We start from the raw sequence: 19,576 nt of genomic DNA, 5'->3' as shown, positions 1-19,576 counted from the left end.
ATTTTTTATTATTTATATTTATTAATTCTTCATAATTATTGATCAGATTATGATCATTATTTTGAAAAAATTATCCAAACAATGAATAACATTTTAGCTTGTAGAAATTTTTTATGAAATAAGAGAGATTAAACTCTTTTTTGTTATGTGAGAGATTCAACTTTTTTTCCTTAATAATTTTTATTACTGTATATAATAATTTTTATTATTTAGTTATTGAAAATAATATATTATGAAAATATTATGTTTTATATGAAAAATTAATAGAAAAATAAATACAAAATTCCGAGCATGTATAATGCTAAATAACATGTTTAAAAATATATTAATAAAATAGAAAAAAGAAAATTACAATTTTGTAAGGGTTTCGTTGGTTGGGCACAATGCTCATGCATTTTTAATTATGCTTTCTAATTGAAGAGGGAAAAGCTGTCGAATAAATTATTACAAAATAAAAAAAACTTTCTATCTTTACTGTTTGTTTTGTGGATGTCCGGAAAGTATTGGGGAAGTAAAGCCTATAAAAATGAAATTAATTAAATTCAAGGGCTTATCTGCAATGTTGATAAACGACAGATCGTTCAAACTAAATAAGAAGTAATTTCCGTGCTTTTCAGTCAACTTAAAACGACACATTGTTCCACCAGTCGTTTCTGTTCTAGGATTATAGGGAGAAAAAAGTTTTAAATCTGTTCTAGGATTATAGGGAGAAAAAGGTTTTAAATTAATGACGTTATCATCCGAGTTTATTTTAATTTTCGGTAGTTTGAGAGTTTATTTTTGTTTTTCAAACCATTTAAAACATAGTTTTATGCAAAAAAAAATTCAAATTGAACTGTTTTTAATGGTGCAACCCAGAGTTACAACCATAGCATATACAATAATGATTTTCTTCATATATTAACTGTGATAATTCCATTGAAATTTTTTATTTTTATGCCTCTTTACTAGCTATGCAGAAGCAAGAAAGAGTGAGAAAAGATCGAGAGCTTTATTTCAAATGTAATAAAAATTGACGTTACACCTCGTTCTGGAAGCATCGTTTCCTTTTATACCAGACAACATCATATACACATCACGTGCATATAAAATTCAGTTCATAACAACAACACGACATAGTTTAGATGTTCAATATAAAATAATAACAATAAGCAGTAAAACGACATAGTTTTAACACCCTCTCCTCAAGTTGAAGCTGATAAGGGCAAAAGATTCAACTTGCGGGTTAGAGTGCCATGGCGAGAGGCTGGTAAAGCCTTGGTGAATATGTCGACCAACTGCTCTTCAGTAGTGAGATGGTGAGGTAATATAAATCCCCATTGAAATTGATCTCTGACCAGGTGGCAGTCTATCTCAATATGCTTCGTGCGCTCATGGAAGACCGGATTGGCAGCAATATGCATGGCAGCTTTGCTATCACAGTGCAGTGGAATGGGCAGTTGAATGTGAACCTGCAAATCCTGCAAAATATAGCTAATCCAGAGGAGTTCACACACAGTGTTAGCCATTGCACGATACTCAGCTTCAGCTGAGGATTTAGAAACAGTAGGCTGTTTCTTTGTTTTCCAAGAAACAAGGTAAGGACCCAAGTATATGCAATATCCAGAGAGTGACTTTCTGGAATAAGTACAAGCTGCCCAATCAGAGTCACAGTAGGCATGTAAAGATAGATCAGTATCTACAGGAAAACAAAGCCCTTGACGTAAGGAGCCCTTAAGATAGCGAAGCACATGTAAAGCAGCCTCCTAATGAGGTTTTCGGGGCATGCTCATAAATTGGCTCAAGTGTCGCACAGCATAGCATATATCAGGCCTTGTGAGATTGACATAAAGAAGCCTGCCAAGAAGTCTCCTATATAAATCAGGTTTATCAAAAAGCTCTCCTGATTCAGGAGACAAATGCAAGCCTTGAGGCAAAGGACAAGAGACAGGTTTACAGTGAAGCATGCCTGCATCTTTCAATATGTCTGAAATATACTTAGCTTGACTAAGTAAAGTTGCTTGAGAGGATCTAGCAACCTCTAGGCCCAAAAAGTATTTCATAGGCCCCAAATCCTTGATAGTAAATTTTGAATGTAAAGCAAGCTTGCACTTAGTAATGGCATTAATGGAGTTTCCAGTTAAAATAATATCATCAACATACACAAGCAGTATCAAAGTTACAGTACCAGTGTGCTGGGTAAAGAGGCAGTGATCATGTGGGGACTGCACAAAGTCCAAACTTTTGAGGAAATTGGTAAATTCAATGTTCCACTATCTAGAGGCTTGTTTAAGCCCATATAATGACCATTTAAGCAAGCAAACTTGCCCTGGCTGGGCTCTGTGATAACCTTGGGGAGGTGTCATGTACACCTCTTCATCAAGATATCCATGTAAAAAAGCATTATTTATATCCAATTGGAAAATTGGCCATTGTCTGGAAGTAGCAAGAGCAATGAAAATTCTTACAGTTGTAAGCTTGGCCACAGGTGAAAATCTATCTTTGTAATCCAACCCCTCAATTTGGTTGTAACCCTTGGCCACCAACCGAGCCTTATATCTCTCTACATCCCCATTTGGCTTAAATTTTACTTTATAGACCCATTTACAGCCTATTGCCTTTTTTCCTTTAGGTAAATTAGTGAGCACCCAGGTGTTATTATTTTCCAGGGCCTGAAGCTCTTGCTTCATGGCTTCAACCCAATGTGCATCCTTAGATGCTTGAGTGTAAGTACAAGGTTCAGTGACCTTATTGATATTGCAAATGTAAGACTGATGTAAGGGATTATTGATCATGAAGGATGCTTGTTGGGAATTTACATAGTCCTGCATCCAGACATGCGCTTGCCTATGCCTTTGGGTCCTTCTAACTGAAGGATATTTCTATATGTTATCACTGGTGTGACCAGATGGACAGAAATCAACATCTGGGCAATCATTCTCAATCACAGGAATAGGAACCACAGAGTTCTCAATCAGATTAGTGTTTTGGAAGGGAAATATGTTTTCATGGAAAACGACATCCCTACTAATAAAGAAGGTTTTATCACTGATGTTATAAAGCTTATAGGCTTTGTGTGTCCTGGCATAACCTATCATCACAGCTTTAATGGCTCTTTCTTGAAATTTGTCCTTCTGAGTTCCCACAGAAGTAGCAAAACACAAGCAACCAAACTTTCTCAGGTGAGAATAGTCAGGTGAGGTCCCATAGAGCCTCTCATAAGGCGTGGACCAATTAAAATGCTCCATAGGCATTCTATTAATTAGGTAAGTAGCAGTTAATATACATTCTGACCAGAATTGGATAGGGACTTGTGATTGCATTTTCAAGGCTCTAGCAGTGTCAAGTATGTGTTTGTGTTTCCTCTCCACAACTCCATTCTGTTGTGGAGTGTACAAACATGATCTTTGGTGCTTAATCCCCTTACTCATAAGCAGAGAACTATAATTATGGCTTAGAAACTCCTTTCCATTGTCACTTCTAATGACTTTGATGGTGGTATTAAACTGATTTTCTACCATGTGTATAAAGTGTTTAGTCAAACTAAAGGCCTGACCTTTTAAGTGCATCATAAAAGTCCACACAGCCCTACTATAATCATCAACAATGGTGAGGAAGAACTTAGCTCCAGTGATAGAGCTGGTCTTATATGGCCCCCATATGTCAATGTGAATTAATTCAAAAGGTTTTGAGGCTAAGGTGTGACTTCTGGAAAAAGGTAATTTGGCTTGTTTAGCTAGGGGACAGACAGGACAGCATTTCATGGCCTAATTACTGATATTTATGCCTTTAACATGTTTGAGTTTACCTACTGATGCATGCCCTAGTCTATCATGCATATCATTCATGGTCACTACATGTTTATGTCTCTGTTCAAATTGCATGGAATGTTCTTTATTCAACTCCATTTGGAAGAGAGTGCTATTTACAAAGCTGTGAAGATCAGCATTAGAGTTCATGATTTCAAACAAACAATTTCTTACATCAGAATGAGAAAAGCTCATTTGGTTCAGCCTGAAGAGGCCTCTTTGTTTCTTGCCTATGGCCACCACCTTCTTACTCAGTGGGTCCTGTATAAGGCAATAATCCTTCCACATTACTATACAGTATCCATGGCTACTCATTAATTGACCAACAGAAATCAAATTGTATTGAAAATGTGGAATATAAAGAACATCATCTAAAATCAATTTGCCAAAGAGATTTAGCTTTCCAGATTGAGTAACCTGAGTTGTTTTCCCATCTGGAAAGCACACACAAATGTGCTTGTGTAGTGGGTGCAAAGTGGTGAACAGGCTGCTGTCTGAACACATGTGATTTGTGGCTCCAGTGTCTAGGATCCAATCAGAGTCAGTTTGCATTTCAGCATTGCAAGTGTTATAGAGAGTAGGCTTACCTGCAAAGTCTATGAAATGTGCCTCAGATCCATAAGAAGTGCTTGGGGCAAGAGTCCCTTTCCCCTTCACAAGCTGAGAAACTTTTTGCTTTAAAGAGCTCAGCATGGATGTCAATTCATGTATTTTACTTGATGGGTCTAGATATTCCAGAGGGTTATCCTCTTCTGATTTGTTCCCTTCAATAGCAGCCATAACTTTGGTGCTTCTATTGCCTTTGAAAGATTGGGTTCCTACCTTGTTCTTAGTCTTGAACCAATCAGGATACCCAATCAATCTAAAACACCCTTCTCGAGTGTGGCCATCCATGTTGCAGAAGGTGCAGTGACCCTTCTTGACCTCAGACCTTCTTGGTCTGGACAGACTCTGAGCTTGAGCCTTATTCAATAGGGCAAGAGATTCTGAGTTGTCATTCATTGCCCCTAGAATCTCCCTTTGAGACTCAAATTTTACAACCATTGAGTAAGCCTTGTTTACAGTTGGTAAAGGGTCCATCCCCAATACCTGATCTCTCACAGACCCGAAGGCCTCATTTAGACCCATCAGGAATTGCATGAGCCTATTCCTGTTCGTTATTTCAGCTATGGCCCTAGAGGCTCCACAGGTACATGTTGGAAGAGGTTCTACAGACCCAAGCTCATCCCACAGCCTCTTCAGCTTAGTGAAGTAGACTGACACAGACTGATTTTCTTGGGAGATAAGGGATATTTTCCTGTGCAACTCGTAGATCATAGGACCATTGCACTCTCCAAATCTCTCGCAGATCTCTTGCCAGAGATCTCTGGCAGAGGCGGTGTATATAAATCCATCAACTAACTCCTTAGAGATGGAGTTGAGAATCCAAGATGTGACCATGAAGTCACATCTTTTCCACTATTCATATCCCTCAGTGTCTTTACTAGGTGTCGAAGTAGTGCCTTCGACAAATCTCAATTTCATCTTGGCTCCTAGGGCTATTTTAACGGCCCTACTCCAAGATCTGAAATTAAGTCCTACAAGAGGTGCAGAGACTAGGCTCATACCTGGATGATAAGATGTTTGAAGACTCAGGGGGTCTTCCATCCCCGTATTCACGATCTGCAACTTTTCTGAAGCTCCAGTCGCCTTTTGTTCCTTGCTACTGCTCGCCATGACCAGATCTTTCAAAAGGACTGAGGATCTCTAGCATTCAATCGGCGACGCGCCGCCGTGGTTAGGGTTCAGGCTTTGATACCATGTGCAGAAGCAAGAAAGAGAGAGAAAAGATCAAGAGCTTTATTTCAAATGTAATAAAAATTGACGTTACACCTCGTTCTGGAAGCATCGCTTCCTTTTATACCAAACAACATTATATGCACATCACGTGCATATAAAACTCAATTCATAACAACAATATGACATAGTTTAGATGTTGAATATAAAACAATAACAATAAGCAGTAAAACGACATAGTTTTAACACTAGCAAAAAGAAGAGAAATACATCTTTTAATCTAAAGAAAAATAGTGGAAGCTATAAAAGTTTTTACCTACACATTCTAGTCCGAATCTCTTGTTGAGTTATTGATAATGAAGGGTTTAAGAAATTTCGTTAATTAATAAGGTAAATCAATTGATAAAATATATTTGGGACGAAAACACTCAATTTTTGGTTTGCCTATATTAAACAATCATATTTCATGTTCCCAAACTGAATTCCCATCAATAAAAATGAATGAATGTAGACCATTTGAAAAATGGGACATGGGTTTTTTAGAGGGTAACCACTCAATATCGCTATCAATTTAAAAATTTTTAAGATTTGAAAAAAAATTTATTATCAAATATTAAAAGAGATATCTTAAAAATAAATTAATTTATATGTTATTATAGTATAAAAAAATAAATAATAGTTTTTAAAATAAAAAAATAATAAAAATTATGATACGAAAAAAATAAATGGAATATAGTATCTTAATCTTATGACCCTTTTGTAAATACTTCGTTGCATTGGACACATAAAACTGCAATTTTCCATATGTGAATTGTGCACATGATCCATTTTGTTTTATCCAATTATTAAAATTAATCTACTATCTACTAAATGAATCAGTAAGACACGTGACCATTGACAAAAAACGATCATTAGCATTGAATTTCGATGTACAGTCCATGAAAAGTTATACAGCAAAACATTGGCAAAACCTCAAAAAAAAAAAAAAAAAATCTCTTGAACAAAAGGAAAACATAACAGAGAATTGCATCAAACAGTCTCTAGGATATATTTAAATTAATAAAATAATAAATCGACATAAATATAAAATAAAAGCTAAATTAATTTAAAATTTTTATTTAATATAATACAATTTAATTAATTTTAATTTCTTTAAACATAAAGAATTTGAGATGATAAAAATAAAAGAAAAAGAAAAAAAATATAAGAAAGAAAGCAAAATAAGTATTCATTTGAGTAATCTGAAAACTACTATAATATGTTATAATGACCTTCTTTCAAAATAACATTAAAGGTTGAGTAATTTTTTGAAACAAACTAAAATTAATTGAACAAATGAAACAATCAGGAGAAAAGATTACACCAATTTTGATAGAAAGATTAGATTTAGTCCGGTTGGAGTGGCAATCTCCATCCTCTTATACACTCTTTAAAAAGAGAGTGAAAATGCAAAGGTTTTTCATATCTTTTAAAACTTTACCACTTTTTCTGTTTGGAAGAAATATAAAGTTCTTAAAAATATTTAGAGATTTTAAAAAGAAAACATTATTGATGGATTGATTTTTTTAAAAGTTTTTAAAAAATTTTAAAAATTTAAATCCTCCTAAATATAAGTTCTAAGACTTTTAAACTTTAAAAAACCTTATTTCAAAACAAAGGCTTAGTGGTTTCTAATCATTGGCGACTGATCCTGATTGCCATACAAAACTTGGAGTTTTGAATATCATACGATTAAAATCCAAGTTTTCCTTTCGAAAGCTTCTCCAACGTTTGCCAAATGGTTCAAGTAGGGTTGTCTGTTCTCTTATTTTGGATGAACTCGCATTGGAATATCGACTCTACAATGTATTTGATACATGTAATTTCAATTAGCCAAAGCAAGTCTTAAAGAACAAGAAACTTTAAGCTTATCTCAAATTCACTTTCACTTGGAGTCCAGCCTTGATTTTAGGGGCCAGGTCAAGCAGGCCGAAACAAGTCCCACGCATCTTGAAAAGATCCTTTTCGATCAAATAAAAAGATAAAAAGATCCACAGAATGTACTAGATTTTCATTTGCTGGATAAGGTGAATGAATGATTAGCCACTCCAAAAGCTTAGTGTGAGCCAGCAAGCACGTTTATTATATTATTTCAGCAATCCACACATAAATGAACTACAAATATCAAACATGCAAAAAAAAGGGAATCCCGAAATTCACCAAAACACAATAAATTAGTACATAACAAGAAGTAATAGAAACTTGTTTGGCCGAGATGGAACCTCAAAATGAAGGCGTTGGAATATATAATACATAATAACTAGATTTTCTTCGCAAAATATCCCCTCAGCTCATCAACCAAGCACTTTAATTTATATGCTCCAATTATAAATAAACCAAAGAATTGATCTATCAAATGCTAATATACAGTACTATCGTTCCAGTCCATTTATTGCTGTCTTAAAGGACTTGTTGGACATGGAATTTTGAAGAGATACGAGACTAGGACAGTCCATAATTCAAACCAGATTAATTGTGAAGGAGACATAAGGATGAGCATCAGCATCACCTCCCAAGGCTGCCATCCCTCCTCCCACTTCATCTTCAGATTTCCAGAATGAGCTGCATTTCCATATTAACAAATATTCAGGAAACGTGTGCAGATGCACATAATCAAATCCATCACATACAGTTAAATTAATAAGGTTGGTAAAGCAAGCACATGAATAATTCAATTACATGTTTCTCACGAACATCAAAGAAAGTACATGCAGGAAGCTAGATTGATGCTTCTTGGAACCAAAAAAAAAAATCAATGGAAAATGCGGGATCTATTCAAACGACATAAATATTAGGAAAACAAAAGAGAAGAAAAAGACAAAAATTTGAAGGTTGCTATTCCCACAGCTGAAACAGCCACACAAGATGTTTTTGTCTCTATCCATCTAAGCAAATATTCCCGGCCATTTTTGAGCGCTGGATCTATTACCCTATCATTTTCTAAAATCCATGTTGTTCTTGAATTTGAAGATTTCTTTTACATATCTCCTTATAGACGCAGAATCTTACTCTGGGAATCTCTTAAAAACAAAGCAAGTTGAATATCAGAAAAAGCTATAAATGACTCTGAAGGCATTCTTCTTAGAACATGATGAAGAATGTTCACAAAACACTCCGAACATTCTTCCCCATGCATAGCAATATAGTTTGATTATTATCCAGTCTGAAACCTCTTTGTGCATAAAAGAAGTGCATTGAGTCACACGAACAATCAATCAACCTCAAGTACTCTTTGCAACTATTTCAAGTTCTTCTGCTATGTGCGATACAAAAAATTTTAAAGCATATAACAACTTGCCTGTTTGCACTGTCACACAATCCTTCAAGGATTGAACGCACTTTCTTCTCACCTTTAACTGAAGGAGCTAAAACACAAGCCTGAAACGATTCCAATAACCAATGCTTGGTAAAGAACAAATGCTTAGTTGGACGATCATGGAAAATTACAATATAAATAGCGCTTTTACCAAGAAAGATGGTGGCAATCCATATCTTAGAATACTCTCTGAAAAAATTCGTACTGCACAAAAATGCATCCAGGAGCTGAAAACCTGCATAAGACAAATCCAACCAGTCAGAAGAGAACTGCAGCAACAGCAATGAAATTAACAATTTTACATATCCTGTCAAGAATGCGAAGTCATAAAACCGGTAACAATGATATCAGCAATTCTGAATGCCATATCCTGGCTTATTTAGTTGGATAAATAGATATGGCTCTTAAAGCCAGAGGACCCAGTCATATGAAACTATGGAGAAGTGTCCAGAAAAATAATGTCATGATTTCTGAAACCCAAAGAGGCAGCTAAGACATGATGTTACCAACACAAACAGAATCTCATTCCTGAAGATGTGTAGATCTTGGTTGCTATCAGGTTGGCATGGTGAATATCTACTGACAAAACAAACAACAGTTAAAAGCTCATGAAACTGATCAAGTATGATCCTACTGTACTTTTTCTGCTAAGCTGGGGGTTTAGAATGTACATGAGCCATAGTTCTAATATCATCAATGAAAATAGTAAAACCCTCCCAAACTCTGGCATCTTGGTTAATACCATGTATGCTTCTTGTTAGAGGATGCTTTGTCAGAACCATCAAATGCTAAGTTACAACCCATGCCATACATGAAAGCCCACCCTGGATGGTGTTGAGAAATTCTGAATTAACAATATTACTCATGCAGCAGAGATAGAAGAATTTAGGTAAGCATTTCCAGCCACTCCCTTATTTTATAAACTCAGAGTGATTCATATGCGAGAATATCCCTCAAAAATGCAAAACCACTCCAACATAGAAACAATTAGCTCCAATCATATTTTACTTTAATGATCAATAATTTATCAAATCAGATCCAAAACTACATTTTCATGCTCAAGCAAAGCAGACCTGTAATTCAAAGCAACTCTATTACCAGTCTATTTCCTTTAAACATCAACCCCAATTTACAAATTCAACAACACATTTCTTTATAAGTTTAAATCCTAAAATCCTTAAATTCATAAGACCTTTATTCCCCAAAAAAACATACAAAGGCAGTTTAATCCAAATTCACATCTTACTCTATCAAAGAAAAAGGAAACCAAAGGAAATTACCTCTCCATAACTGGTATAGCTCCATTGCAAAAGAGAGCTTCTAAAGCTTTCTTGGTCTTGCACCAACTTTTCCAACTCTTGCTTCCTACTCTCTTGTGCTTCTGGACTATATTCAAAATCACGAATCTAAAACAATGTATAAACAGATAAAAAATAAATTAGATGTCTCCCAGCAACTGAATTATTTAGCATAAAATATTTAAGCATTTACTTATGCTGACTTTTCAAATGAAGATGCCAGCTACTAGCATACTTCATCAGTTCACTGGTATTAAACATGAGATGGCACTATTCGTTTACACATATCACAGCTAAAGCAAATGTGGAAAGCTAAAAATATACTCACTTGAAAACCTTTATCACGTGCACTTGTTCTAAAGTTGTCTGCAACACGGCGAAATAGTGTTACCGTGTAAAGAGCATATTCATTATCCTCGTGTAACTTCTTGGAGGACCTGGGAACCTGTAAGAGCCAAGCCAGACAAATCAAACTTGAGTAGAAAAACTATAATAGTAAACATTTAAGCTGAAGATAGTAAATTTAAGTAAAACTAAGGCAGCGTGCTCCAAGGTGCAAGTATCCCACTAAGTTACTCCCTCTGTATTCTTTAATTTGTCATTTTAGGACCTTTTTTTTTTTAAATAAGTGTTGTTTTTATGGTTCCAATACTTCATTAAATATTTTCTTTCCTGATTTACCCTTCAATAAGTGGAGTATTTCTAAAATATTAATTAGGTTGATCCTATTTGTATAGGCATTTGAATTGAAGGGTAATATAGTCTTTTTAAACTCTATTTTTGTTAAAATTTAGTATATTTATTCCTCTCCTTAATTTGTGTGCAAAAACCTTAATGACAGGTAAAAAAAAACAGGAAGAGTATAACACATGGCTTCAGGTACATGTAATACAGATATGTCAGGTGTTGGGTTTTCCTATTTTCCCAAAATTTAATCGACTTTCCCACTAATTTGAAATCAAATAGTAAAAGTTTCATACCCATGTCCAAGTATCTTCAAATAGCAGTGGTACATTGGGGTAAACTGAAGAATTGAAGTAACTAATGCTACTATTGATTACAAGTTAACAACCATGAGAGTAGCAAATTGGTTCAAGACTTTACAAGCCAACATAAACAAATCTTACCACATAGCTAGTCAATGTTTCATAACTAGCCAACCAATCTTTCTGTGAGTACTTGGGAACAACTGCAAGAAGGGTCACAAGATGTTCAGAGGAAATAATATCCTCTGGCTTTACCAAATTGGAAAGATCACGAACAGCTAAGCTGAAATGGACAAACACCACCAGTCACACCAGGAATAAGAATAAAGGACTTCCATGTACCATGATTCTCAAGCAGATACTCGTACCTTCCACTTTGCTTCCGATTAATGGCATTGAGTTGACTGCGCACATTGTTATACTCAGCAACACGAACCTAATGGAAAACACAAAGCTTAAAGGCCCAAACTTCAGATCCTATAAGCATGAATCATATCACAGCACCCACATTTACACCTCATAGCTGTTGCCAGTTTTATTTCTTGGGAAATAATCAATAAAATGCTAGTCTTTCACAGTCAATGTAGAAAGGAATCCAAAACTAAGGCTGATGGCCACTCATGATCATTTAAATATAATTAAAAAATATCTAACAGCATATCATATTAATAGAAAATTGTCAGACTCTTGATATGAAAACAAATAAAATGAAACAATATTAACAGCATCAGTTACAAACTTACAATTCAATTGGGCTGGAATCTGGAAAAATGCAAAAAATAAATGGATACAAGTTTAATTAAGACCTTATACTTTTACTCAAGGGCCAAATAAGCTAATTTAATTTAGGTCAATTAAGCACCTGTACTGTTACTCAAGAGTCAAATAAGCCCTCATATAATATAATATTATTTTTTAATAATAAAAATATATTTTTATATGATAAAACTTCATTTTTGTAATTTTAAAAATTATTCATTATATCTATATATTTTTTTAAATTTTTATGGTAATTAAAATACTAAATTTTGATTTTTTTAAATTATAAAAATAATATTTTATTATTAAAAAACATTATATTATATTAAGACTTATTTGGCACTTATCCAAAGTAAAGGGATTTAATTGGTCCAAAATTTTGAATTGGTCTTATTTGGCTCTTGAGAAAAAGTACAAGGGCTTAATTAGACTTATTTTCAAAAATAAATACATGAAATAATGGTTATTGAAACTAGACTCATAAATGTCAAAATTTTCCATAAGTTCATAAATCCAGGTTGTTGTTGCAGTGTTAAGCCCCATTTGGGGTTGAGGTTGGGAGAACCAAAAAACACTTCCTAGAAAAATCACATTTTAGCTGTTGGAAAAAGTTTAATTGGTTTAAAGTTTGTATGACTAAAACATGCCAAATTTAACTCTCTCTAGCTAATAAACTTAAGTAAGTGTCTTTCTCACCTAATGCCAAACAAATCCTAAAGTAGCAATTGACTATGGAAAACAAAACCAAAGAAACAAGTCTACCAATATTTCACTCCCAAGATGCCATATTAAAAGTAAATCAGCAGGCATAATCTGTATCTCTCTCTACCAGTATTATAAAAGGCCCCAAAAGGCTCCAGGTGAGAGTAGGTGAGGTGAAGCGGCAACCCCTCTCCCTGCCTGGCTCTGGCAAGGTGCCATTCTAAGAGGCACTCACCTTAGACCTCCAAGGTGCCAGGAGGCAAGCACCAGGCCACAGAGGCGCTGCCTCCCTGCAGAAATGACAATTTTTTTTATATAAAAAAAAAAGGTCTTAATACGCCAAATAGAATCCCTAGCCTCTTTCAAACTCTCTCAAGCACCAGCCAGCAGCCAAAGAAGATGCTTGCTCATAACAACAGCCAGGTATGTCTTTTTTCTCCCTCTTTCTCCCATCTTCTCCTTCTTCCTCTCTTCTCTATTCCTCTCTTTTTCTTCCTGATGCAGCAGCAGAGGAAATTGGTTTTATTTTTATCTTTTTTTTATATATATTTTCCTCTCTTCTTCTATTCTCTCCTCTACTTTCTTCTTCCATTCTCTCCTTTCCTTCCAGAATGGCACTATGGTAGGCAGCAGCTGCTATTCTTTACAATAGCAGCGCCTTGTTTTTTTGCTTCTCTATTTTTATTATAGATGGATGTTGTCTTGTTTATGTTATAAAACTAGTTAAAAGTATGATATTTTTCATGTCAAAACTATGTGTATGTATGTATGTGTGTGTGTATATATATATAATATATATATAAAATTTTAGCTACGGTGCCTCATTTCAAAAGAGCTCTCCCTCACATCTAGCCTTACTAACATTGTTCTCTACGTAGAGTTTTCTCACATCAGGATACTTTGAAACTTGCAATTAAAGTAAATCAAATCCTACTATCTAAATTAATCATCACCTTGAGATCATCCTCAATCTTTGCCACTTGCGTATGAATGCTGTCCACAATTTCCTTAAGAGGTGACATGGTTGGATACTTGGCTTCGTCCCAAATAAACCTACCATTCTAGACGGTAAATAAGAGATTTATAAGCTCAAAAACACATCAATACTTCATGTAATCATGAAGTAATACCTGGTGAGATACGAATCTACAGGTACACCATCTACAGTCAAAGCACTGCTTTCCACACCAGAAACCCTCTCCAATTCCTCGATCTGTCTCCTGATCTTGTGAGAGACTCCTTCTATAAAGCTATTGGACTGTACATTCAATTGAATCAGACAATATGAAACTAAAAGCGAAGAAGCAATGATTCCACAAGTAGAATGATATCAATATGCGAAAAATCGCAAATCCAGGGGAAAAAAAAACCCGTATCGGATAAAATTTTTATCTTCACATTCCCAACTTCCATTGGAAATCACCGAAAAAGGTACGAAAATTGCAAAATTTTGATCGTACGGATCGAATAAGAGAATTGAATCAAATCACCATTGGATTACCTTCAAGAGATCGTCGCTGAGGGAGAGAAGAGAATCCAGTGTTCCAACACGTAGATTAGGAATATTGAACTAAACAAAAAAAAAAATCATCAACATCAAGAGAGAAAAACTGATATTGATTAATATAAAGTCAGATCACGAAAAGTGGAGGAGCAAAAGAGAAGTAAAAGCAACCCTGTAGAGAGGAGTATCAAAAGAATGCTTGGAGATTTGCTCTTGTAAACGATTCCATAAAGTGGAAGCAGAGTTTTGAACCGGCAGGGACACCACCCAGTATCTTGTCGCCATACTTAGCCTCCTCTTCCTCCTCCTATTCTTTCACACTCCAAGTTTTGATTTCGGAGCTCACACACAGAGAGACACGCAGAGAGAGGCTTGCACTTTGTAGTTACGGAGGAGATGAAATTTCCCCTCTTTTTTTTTTTTTTAATTTTTATTTTCTTGCTGCTGCCTTTATATACTGCTGTGAATACTTTCTCGGACGGTAAAGTTAATCTTTTTTAACCAGTAATCGTGTGCCATATCACCTCTTTCTTGACCAGTAATCTTGGGCCATGTCATCGCTTTCTTTTTAACCCATCTTTGGGTGGAAAATTCACTTCCCATCATGGAACATTGGATTGGAACCCTTTACGCCTGTTTGTAATTTTGTATTGAGAAAGTAAAATAGAAAATGAATAATAAAAAAATATATTTCTCTTTATTTTTTTTAAATATATGCAAAATAAATGAGATAATGATCAAATAAGATTTTCTTATTTAAAGAAAATATATAAATAATAAAAAAAATTATGATAAATTGATAATTTATCATATATATTTTTGAAAATGAAAAAGACCTAAAGGTAATTTTATAATTTTCACATATAAAATATATTTTCCTTCCATATTTTTATTTTTTAAAAATTGAAGAGAATATCGCAAAAAAAAAATTATTTTATGTGCTTTTATAATTTCTCTACCCACCCAAAAAATAGAATATTAATTTTTTTTTTTTTTGGTTATTTTCCCTCCTATGTTTTACACATCTCTATCAAAACCTAATTTATAACTTAATATACACACACAGAGAGATTTCTTAATTGGGAGATAATGTGGTTGGCCATAGTTGTAGAATGATAAGACTAAATGAGACAACTCGGCGCACTGGTGGACGACCATACAATTAGACGAGGAGTAATAAATATAAAAGAATATAATTAGATGTTAGTCGATGATAAATAATTATACGAAATGTGTAAGAATATGTTAAATTTTATATCGATTTAAAATAAAGAATACCGAATTACTTATAAGGATTTTAAATATTTTTTTATTTAAAGTTAACTTTTAAAATAAGTTAAATCTAGTCGTATTTTTCTATATTAATTACATTTATCTGGTCGTCTGATTGTTTGCTAAATCACTAAATTATTTCGTCTAGTCCTACTTTTTTATACTAAATACACATGGTCTGATTATTTGATGGTCTTGTTATATTCTTCGATAGTAGTGATTAAGCTCTAGTAACAATTTTCACACATTATCAATAGAATAATATATAAAGTTTTTAATATTAGAACTATTATATTAATTACAATAATAAAATTATTTGCTTTTTTTAAATAAGTGGAGAGTATTATTATAATACTACTCGAAATTAAAGATGTATGTGTAAATAATTATGTAAAAAGTGTTAGCTTGTAACTAACTGCCACTTTAATTACTTTGTTTTATTTTTGTTAACGAATTATAAAGTTTTATTTTTTAATTATTATTAAAAATTTAAATAAGTTTATATAGAGTGCAAAAAGGGTGACTCACACTCTTAAAATTTTAAAAAATAATGATTTTATTTAATTTTTTAATAATAATTTATATATAAATTTAAATTAAAAAATAATATGTAAAAAAATTACTATATATTATTATACATATATATATATAAATAAAAATATTTTTTATCATTCATTTATTTATGTTATAAACGTATTAAATTAATTTGTCGCTTTCAATTATATTTTAATAATATAATATGTTAAAGCTTTTATTATATATACACACGTTGTAGTTAAAAGATTATATACTTAAATTTATTGTAAGAATTTAAATATGAAATAAATTAAATTGAAATCAAAACAATGAAGAAACCAATGAAAACCAATTTCAGTTATTAACCCCAGATTAAAACCAGCGAACCCCAAATTTCAATGATCTCAAAAAAAAAGATAACAACGCCCACCGTGGGGCTCGAACCCACGACCACAAGGTTAAGAGCCTTGCGCTCTACCAACTGAGCTAGACGGGCTTGTTGATTTTAATAACTGGTTTCCATTTTATATCTTAATAATATATTTATTGCATTTATTTCATTACGTTAAATTCTCAAAATCAGACCAAAAGAAGCAAGCATTGTTGGACATTGTAAATTCAAGACAAGCATTATACTTGCATGCTAGTTGCTGCTCTTTATTACATTATATAAGGCACTTAGACAAACTACACTGCTTTACTTTCAGGCAGTGCACTGCCAAGTTTGATTAACAAAATTCAGTTACCTAATAATATACATTAACTAAACCTAATTGAACTCGTCAAGCGAAAAGCTCTCCACTGATCCAAAGCTATTTTCCATATGCCCCATTCTTGAATAGTTAGTCAGTGATCCACCCCAAAAATCAAGTGGTGAGTCGTCGGAGAAGTTGGTAGTTGTGTCGTAGATGAACGACAACCCGGTATTGTCTACCATTGGATAGTTCATGTAAAATGAGCTGCATTTGTTAACTTGATCGTAATCGTTAAGCGACATGTCGCTAACAGCAGTCGTAGATATATTACCATATACATCTTCATCAGAAGCCTTCTTAGCTTGAATAACCTGAGAGTTTCTTAAACAAATCACTAAGAGAAACCTTAACAAATTCTCAAGCATATGAAGAAGAGAAACTTACATAATTCTGGTTTTGATCATCTTTATACACCATGATGAAGTCTCCTAGTTGTAATCCGTGCGTGTTAACAAAATCCCCTAATAAAATTCGATATGAAAATGCTTATTTATTTATAACTAAACAGAGGAATGGAGAATTTTGAGAGACAAAAATGGCTGTACCAGTGTTTTCAAGTACATACATTCTGCTATTGTTATTAGGCCAGTACCTAAAGACAATACAAAGCTTCATTGTAAGTCAAATCATATAGAGCTTTAACTCGATGGTATTGGAGTCGGTTTTTAAGATCGGGAGATCTTGAATTCGAATCTCTATGAGAGCAAATTATATAGAAGAATGAAAGGAACAGTAAGAAGAAAGGAACTCAAACCTGTATTTGAAGCTCCAAACATGTAGACCATCCAAGTCATCCATGCTGATAAAAATACCTTCTTTTGATTCAAGAATAGGGAGATGAGCCTCAGCAGCTTTCTGAAAAACGGTGTCATATGGCGAAACGTATAATTAGGATTCCATGAAGAAATTTAAAGAAACTGAAGACAAAATCATAATGTGCATTGCAAAGGAGATAACTAAAGCTGATTACATGTGAAGAGAAAGAGCACAAGCTTTGACAAAAGAGAATTAATACAAATTCGAATTAGACCTTTGGGAGTATCATCCTCTTGAGAGAGCTTACATCACTGTTCTTAAGTTCCTTTTGAAAGAGAAAACTCAATCTTCTTTGATCGATTACCTGGCAACGGCAACAGAGAAGAAAATTTATCAAGTATTGATAAACAAATAAATAATGTAATTGAGAAAGATAGTGTAGTTTGTTTTAATCCATCAAGCAATAACACTTTGCAGTTTGTTCTTCTCTTCATTTTCACTTTTTCCTATTTCAGTTCCTAAGGTCAAAGCACAGAGTTTTCTCTCTTTTCTTTTCAAAAAAGAAAAAAAAATCTTCCAAAATTCTGGAATTCTTCCATATAAATATCTATTATGAACTTGTATAAACTATATATTTAAAAAATAAAAAAAAGTAAGGAAATTAGTTTTAATAATGACTGGAATTAAAGTAAGCTCTAAAAATAAAAATACAACAGAGATTAGTTGGGAAAATAGAGAGAAATTAATTAATAAATAGAAACTAATTAATAAGCCCCCCCAAAAAAATAAGAACATATATTAAATTAAAAGCTACCAAATTGAAAATTACAAAAAAGAAAAAGAAAAAAGAGTTCTCACACGTGTTGGGAAAGAGGGAAGGTGGTGCAGAGGGGAGGAGGAAGGCACGTGCGAAGTGGTAGCAGCAGAAGATGAACAGCAAGAAGAAGAAACAGTAACAGTATTAGGAAAAGAGAAAAGGTAGTTGATGGAAGAAGACTGTCTCCTCTGTCTTGGCATTCTTTTCTTCCTTTTAACATCAAAACCCACCATAGAAACAAGGTCACCACCATGGCCAACCCAGCTCCGATCCGACCCTCCACGGACCTTGTCCCCCTCCGCAGCAACACCATCTCCACCTGCCACCCAAGCACGCGCCTCGGGTTTCTCATGAACCGCCGCTTGTTCCTTCATCATTAGCCTTCCCAACCTTCGTTTCCTTTCCTTCCCTTTCCCTTTTTTTGCTTTCTCAGACTGCTGTGTGTGTTTGGATTTCAGTGTCTCTATGTACAGGCCAGCTCAGATCAAAACACTACCGGTGATCGACGCTCGGCAGTCAAGAAATGGGGAGTTTAAAGAGAAAGCTGGGAGGAAAGTGGGTGGATGAATTATGGCATGGTTCTTTTGAAGTGGGCTTTCTCTTTTTTCTATTTTTAGCAAGAGGAATTGATGATCACACAGCCTGATTCGCTTGACATTTGTGCTTCTTCCATTCCTTCTCCTTCTTCATCTTTGATCTTTAGCACCCAATATTTATTATTATAACACTCACATTACCCTAATGATCATCTCACAAAGCGACAACAATGGATTTGGGTGGTGGGTATAAAGAAAAATCTTGAAAGATAGAAAGAGAATAACAAGGGTAGGGTTTCTGGGTGAGGGTATAGTTAAGTAATGTGGATTCATGTGGGTTGGGTTTAGAGAATTTTAACTAGGGTTAGCTTTGAGAAAGGTGATGAGAGTGGCAAAGAGAAGGGAGACGAATGGAGGGTGAAGAGAAAACAGGTGTTGAAAAAGTTCTGAAAGATGTCTGCAGATATCAATGGCGTTTTTTAGGTTAAAATTGGACTCTCCGTCTTTCCATGTGGAAATACCACTCTTTTATCTTCATGAGATTCTAAACCACTGGTTTTTGAATTCCCGGATTTATATATATGTCTTGTGTGCTGTACTCATACCCAAACCAACCACTGTCTGTGATTTCTTTCTTTTTTTTTTCCAGGTAAAAGCAACTATCAAATAAAAAAAAACTATGAGAATGAGCAAGGGCTCGAATGAACGCATTTTAGAGTAAGATCGGAGAATGAGTTTATTAAATTAAATATTTGT

The 19,576-nt window shown here is 34.1% G+C and overlaps 3 protein-coding genes and 1 non-coding gene across 5 annotated transcripts; all 4 read right to left on the bottom strand.

Annotated features, from left to right (window-relative positions):
* Window positions 1-3,746: 3,746 nt before the first annotated feature.
* On the bottom strand, window positions 3,747-5,228 carry LOC122723475. Its single transcript, XM_043955627.1, has one exon. It carries the CDS (start codon window positions 5,226-5,228, stop codon window positions 3,747-3,749), a length of 1,482 nt encoding a protein of 493 aa, XP_043811562.1.
* Window positions 5,229-7,758: 2,530 nt separating this feature from the next.
* On the bottom strand, window positions 7,759-14,601 carry LOC110613769 (V-type proton ATPase subunit C). The gene is made up of 11 exons (XM_021755065.2): window positions 14,340-14,601; window positions 14,166-14,234; window positions 13,795-13,922; window positions 13,618-13,717; window positions 11,572-11,639; window positions 11,345-11,486; window positions 10,546-10,662; window positions 10,200-10,325; window positions 9,071-9,154; window positions 8,902-8,981; window positions 7,759-8,165 (listed from the first exon to the last, which is right to left on the bottom strand). Exons 1-11 carry the CDS (start codon window positions 14,451-14,453, stop codon window positions 8,063-8,065), a joined length of 1,131 nt encoding a protein of 376 aa, XP_021610757.1. The 5' UTR covers window positions 14,454-14,601; the 3' UTR covers window positions 7,759-8,062.
* A 1,778-nt stretch (window positions 14,602-16,379) lies between these two features.
* Window positions 16,380-16,452, bottom strand: TRNAK-CUU. The gene has a single exon. It is a non-coding gene; the product is annotated as a tRNA-Lys (tRNA).
* Window positions 16,453-16,523: 71 nt separating this feature from the next.
* On the bottom strand, window positions 16,524-19,301 carry LOC110614092 (B3 domain-containing transcription factor FUS3). 2 transcript variants are annotated; one of them, XM_043956291.1, is made up of 6 exons: window positions 18,326-19,301; window positions 17,775-17,831; window positions 17,466-17,566; window positions 17,257-17,303; window positions 17,096-17,172; window positions 16,524-17,022 (listed from the first exon to the last, which is right to left on the bottom strand). In XM_043956291.1, the coding sequence occupies exons 1-6, from the start codon at window positions 18,659-18,661 to the stop codon at window positions 16,726-16,728; spliced, it is 915 nt and encodes a 304-aa protein (XP_043812226.1). In that variant the 5' UTR covers window positions 18,662-19,301; the 3' UTR covers window positions 16,524-16,725. The 2 variants fall into 2 exon arrangements, with proteins under 2 accessions (XP_043812226.1, XP_021611259.1); XM_021755567.2 differs by having other exon boundaries at window positions 16,525-17,022; window positions 17,742-17,831; window positions 18,326-19,299.
* Between the last annotated feature and the right edge of the window lie 275 nt (window positions 19,302-19,576).

The sequence above is a fragment of the Manihot esculenta genome, chromosome 4 (assembly GCF_001659605.2).
Source record: "Manihot esculenta cultivar AM560-2 chromosome 4, M.esculenta_v8, whole genome shotgun sequence".
NCBI lineage: Eukaryota > Viridiplantae > Streptophyta > Magnoliopsida > Malpighiales > Euphorbiaceae > Manihot > Manihot esculenta.
Note: the sequence above shows the minus strand (reverse complement) of the source record. Positions and strands in the feature narration are given on the sequence as shown.

Bases quoted from the DNA above. Each gene is read 5' to 3' on its own strand.
- LOC122723475 (XM_043955627.1), bottom strand. From the start codon at position 5,228: ATGGTCACATCTTGGATTCTCAACTCCATCTCTAAGGAGTTAGTTGAT.
- LOC110613769 (XM_021755065.2), bottom strand. From the start codon at position 14,453: ATGGCGACAAGATACTGGGTGGTGTCCCTGCCGGTTCAAAACTCTGCT. The intron at 13,923-14,165 runs GTAATCCAATGG...TTGAATGTACAG, and splicing joins TCAGCGACGATCTCTTGAAG to TCCAATAGCTTTATAGAAGG. The intron at 11,640-13,617 runs GTGATGATTAAT...GTTTTCCATTAG, and splicing joins AGATTGAGGATGATCTCAAG to GTTCGTGTTGCTGAGTATAA.
- LOC110614092 (XM_021755567.2), bottom strand. From the start codon at position 18,661: ATGATGAAGGAACAAGCGGCGGTTCATGAGAAACCCGAGGCGCGTGCT. The intron at 17,304-17,465 runs GTTTGAGTTCCT...TATTGTCTTTAG, and splicing joins GTTTGGAGCTTCAAATACAG to GTACTGGCCTAATAACAATA. The intron at 17,173-17,256 runs GTACAGCCATTT...GAATTTTATTAG, and splicing joins GTATGTACTTGAAAACACTG to GGGATTTTGTTAACACGCAC.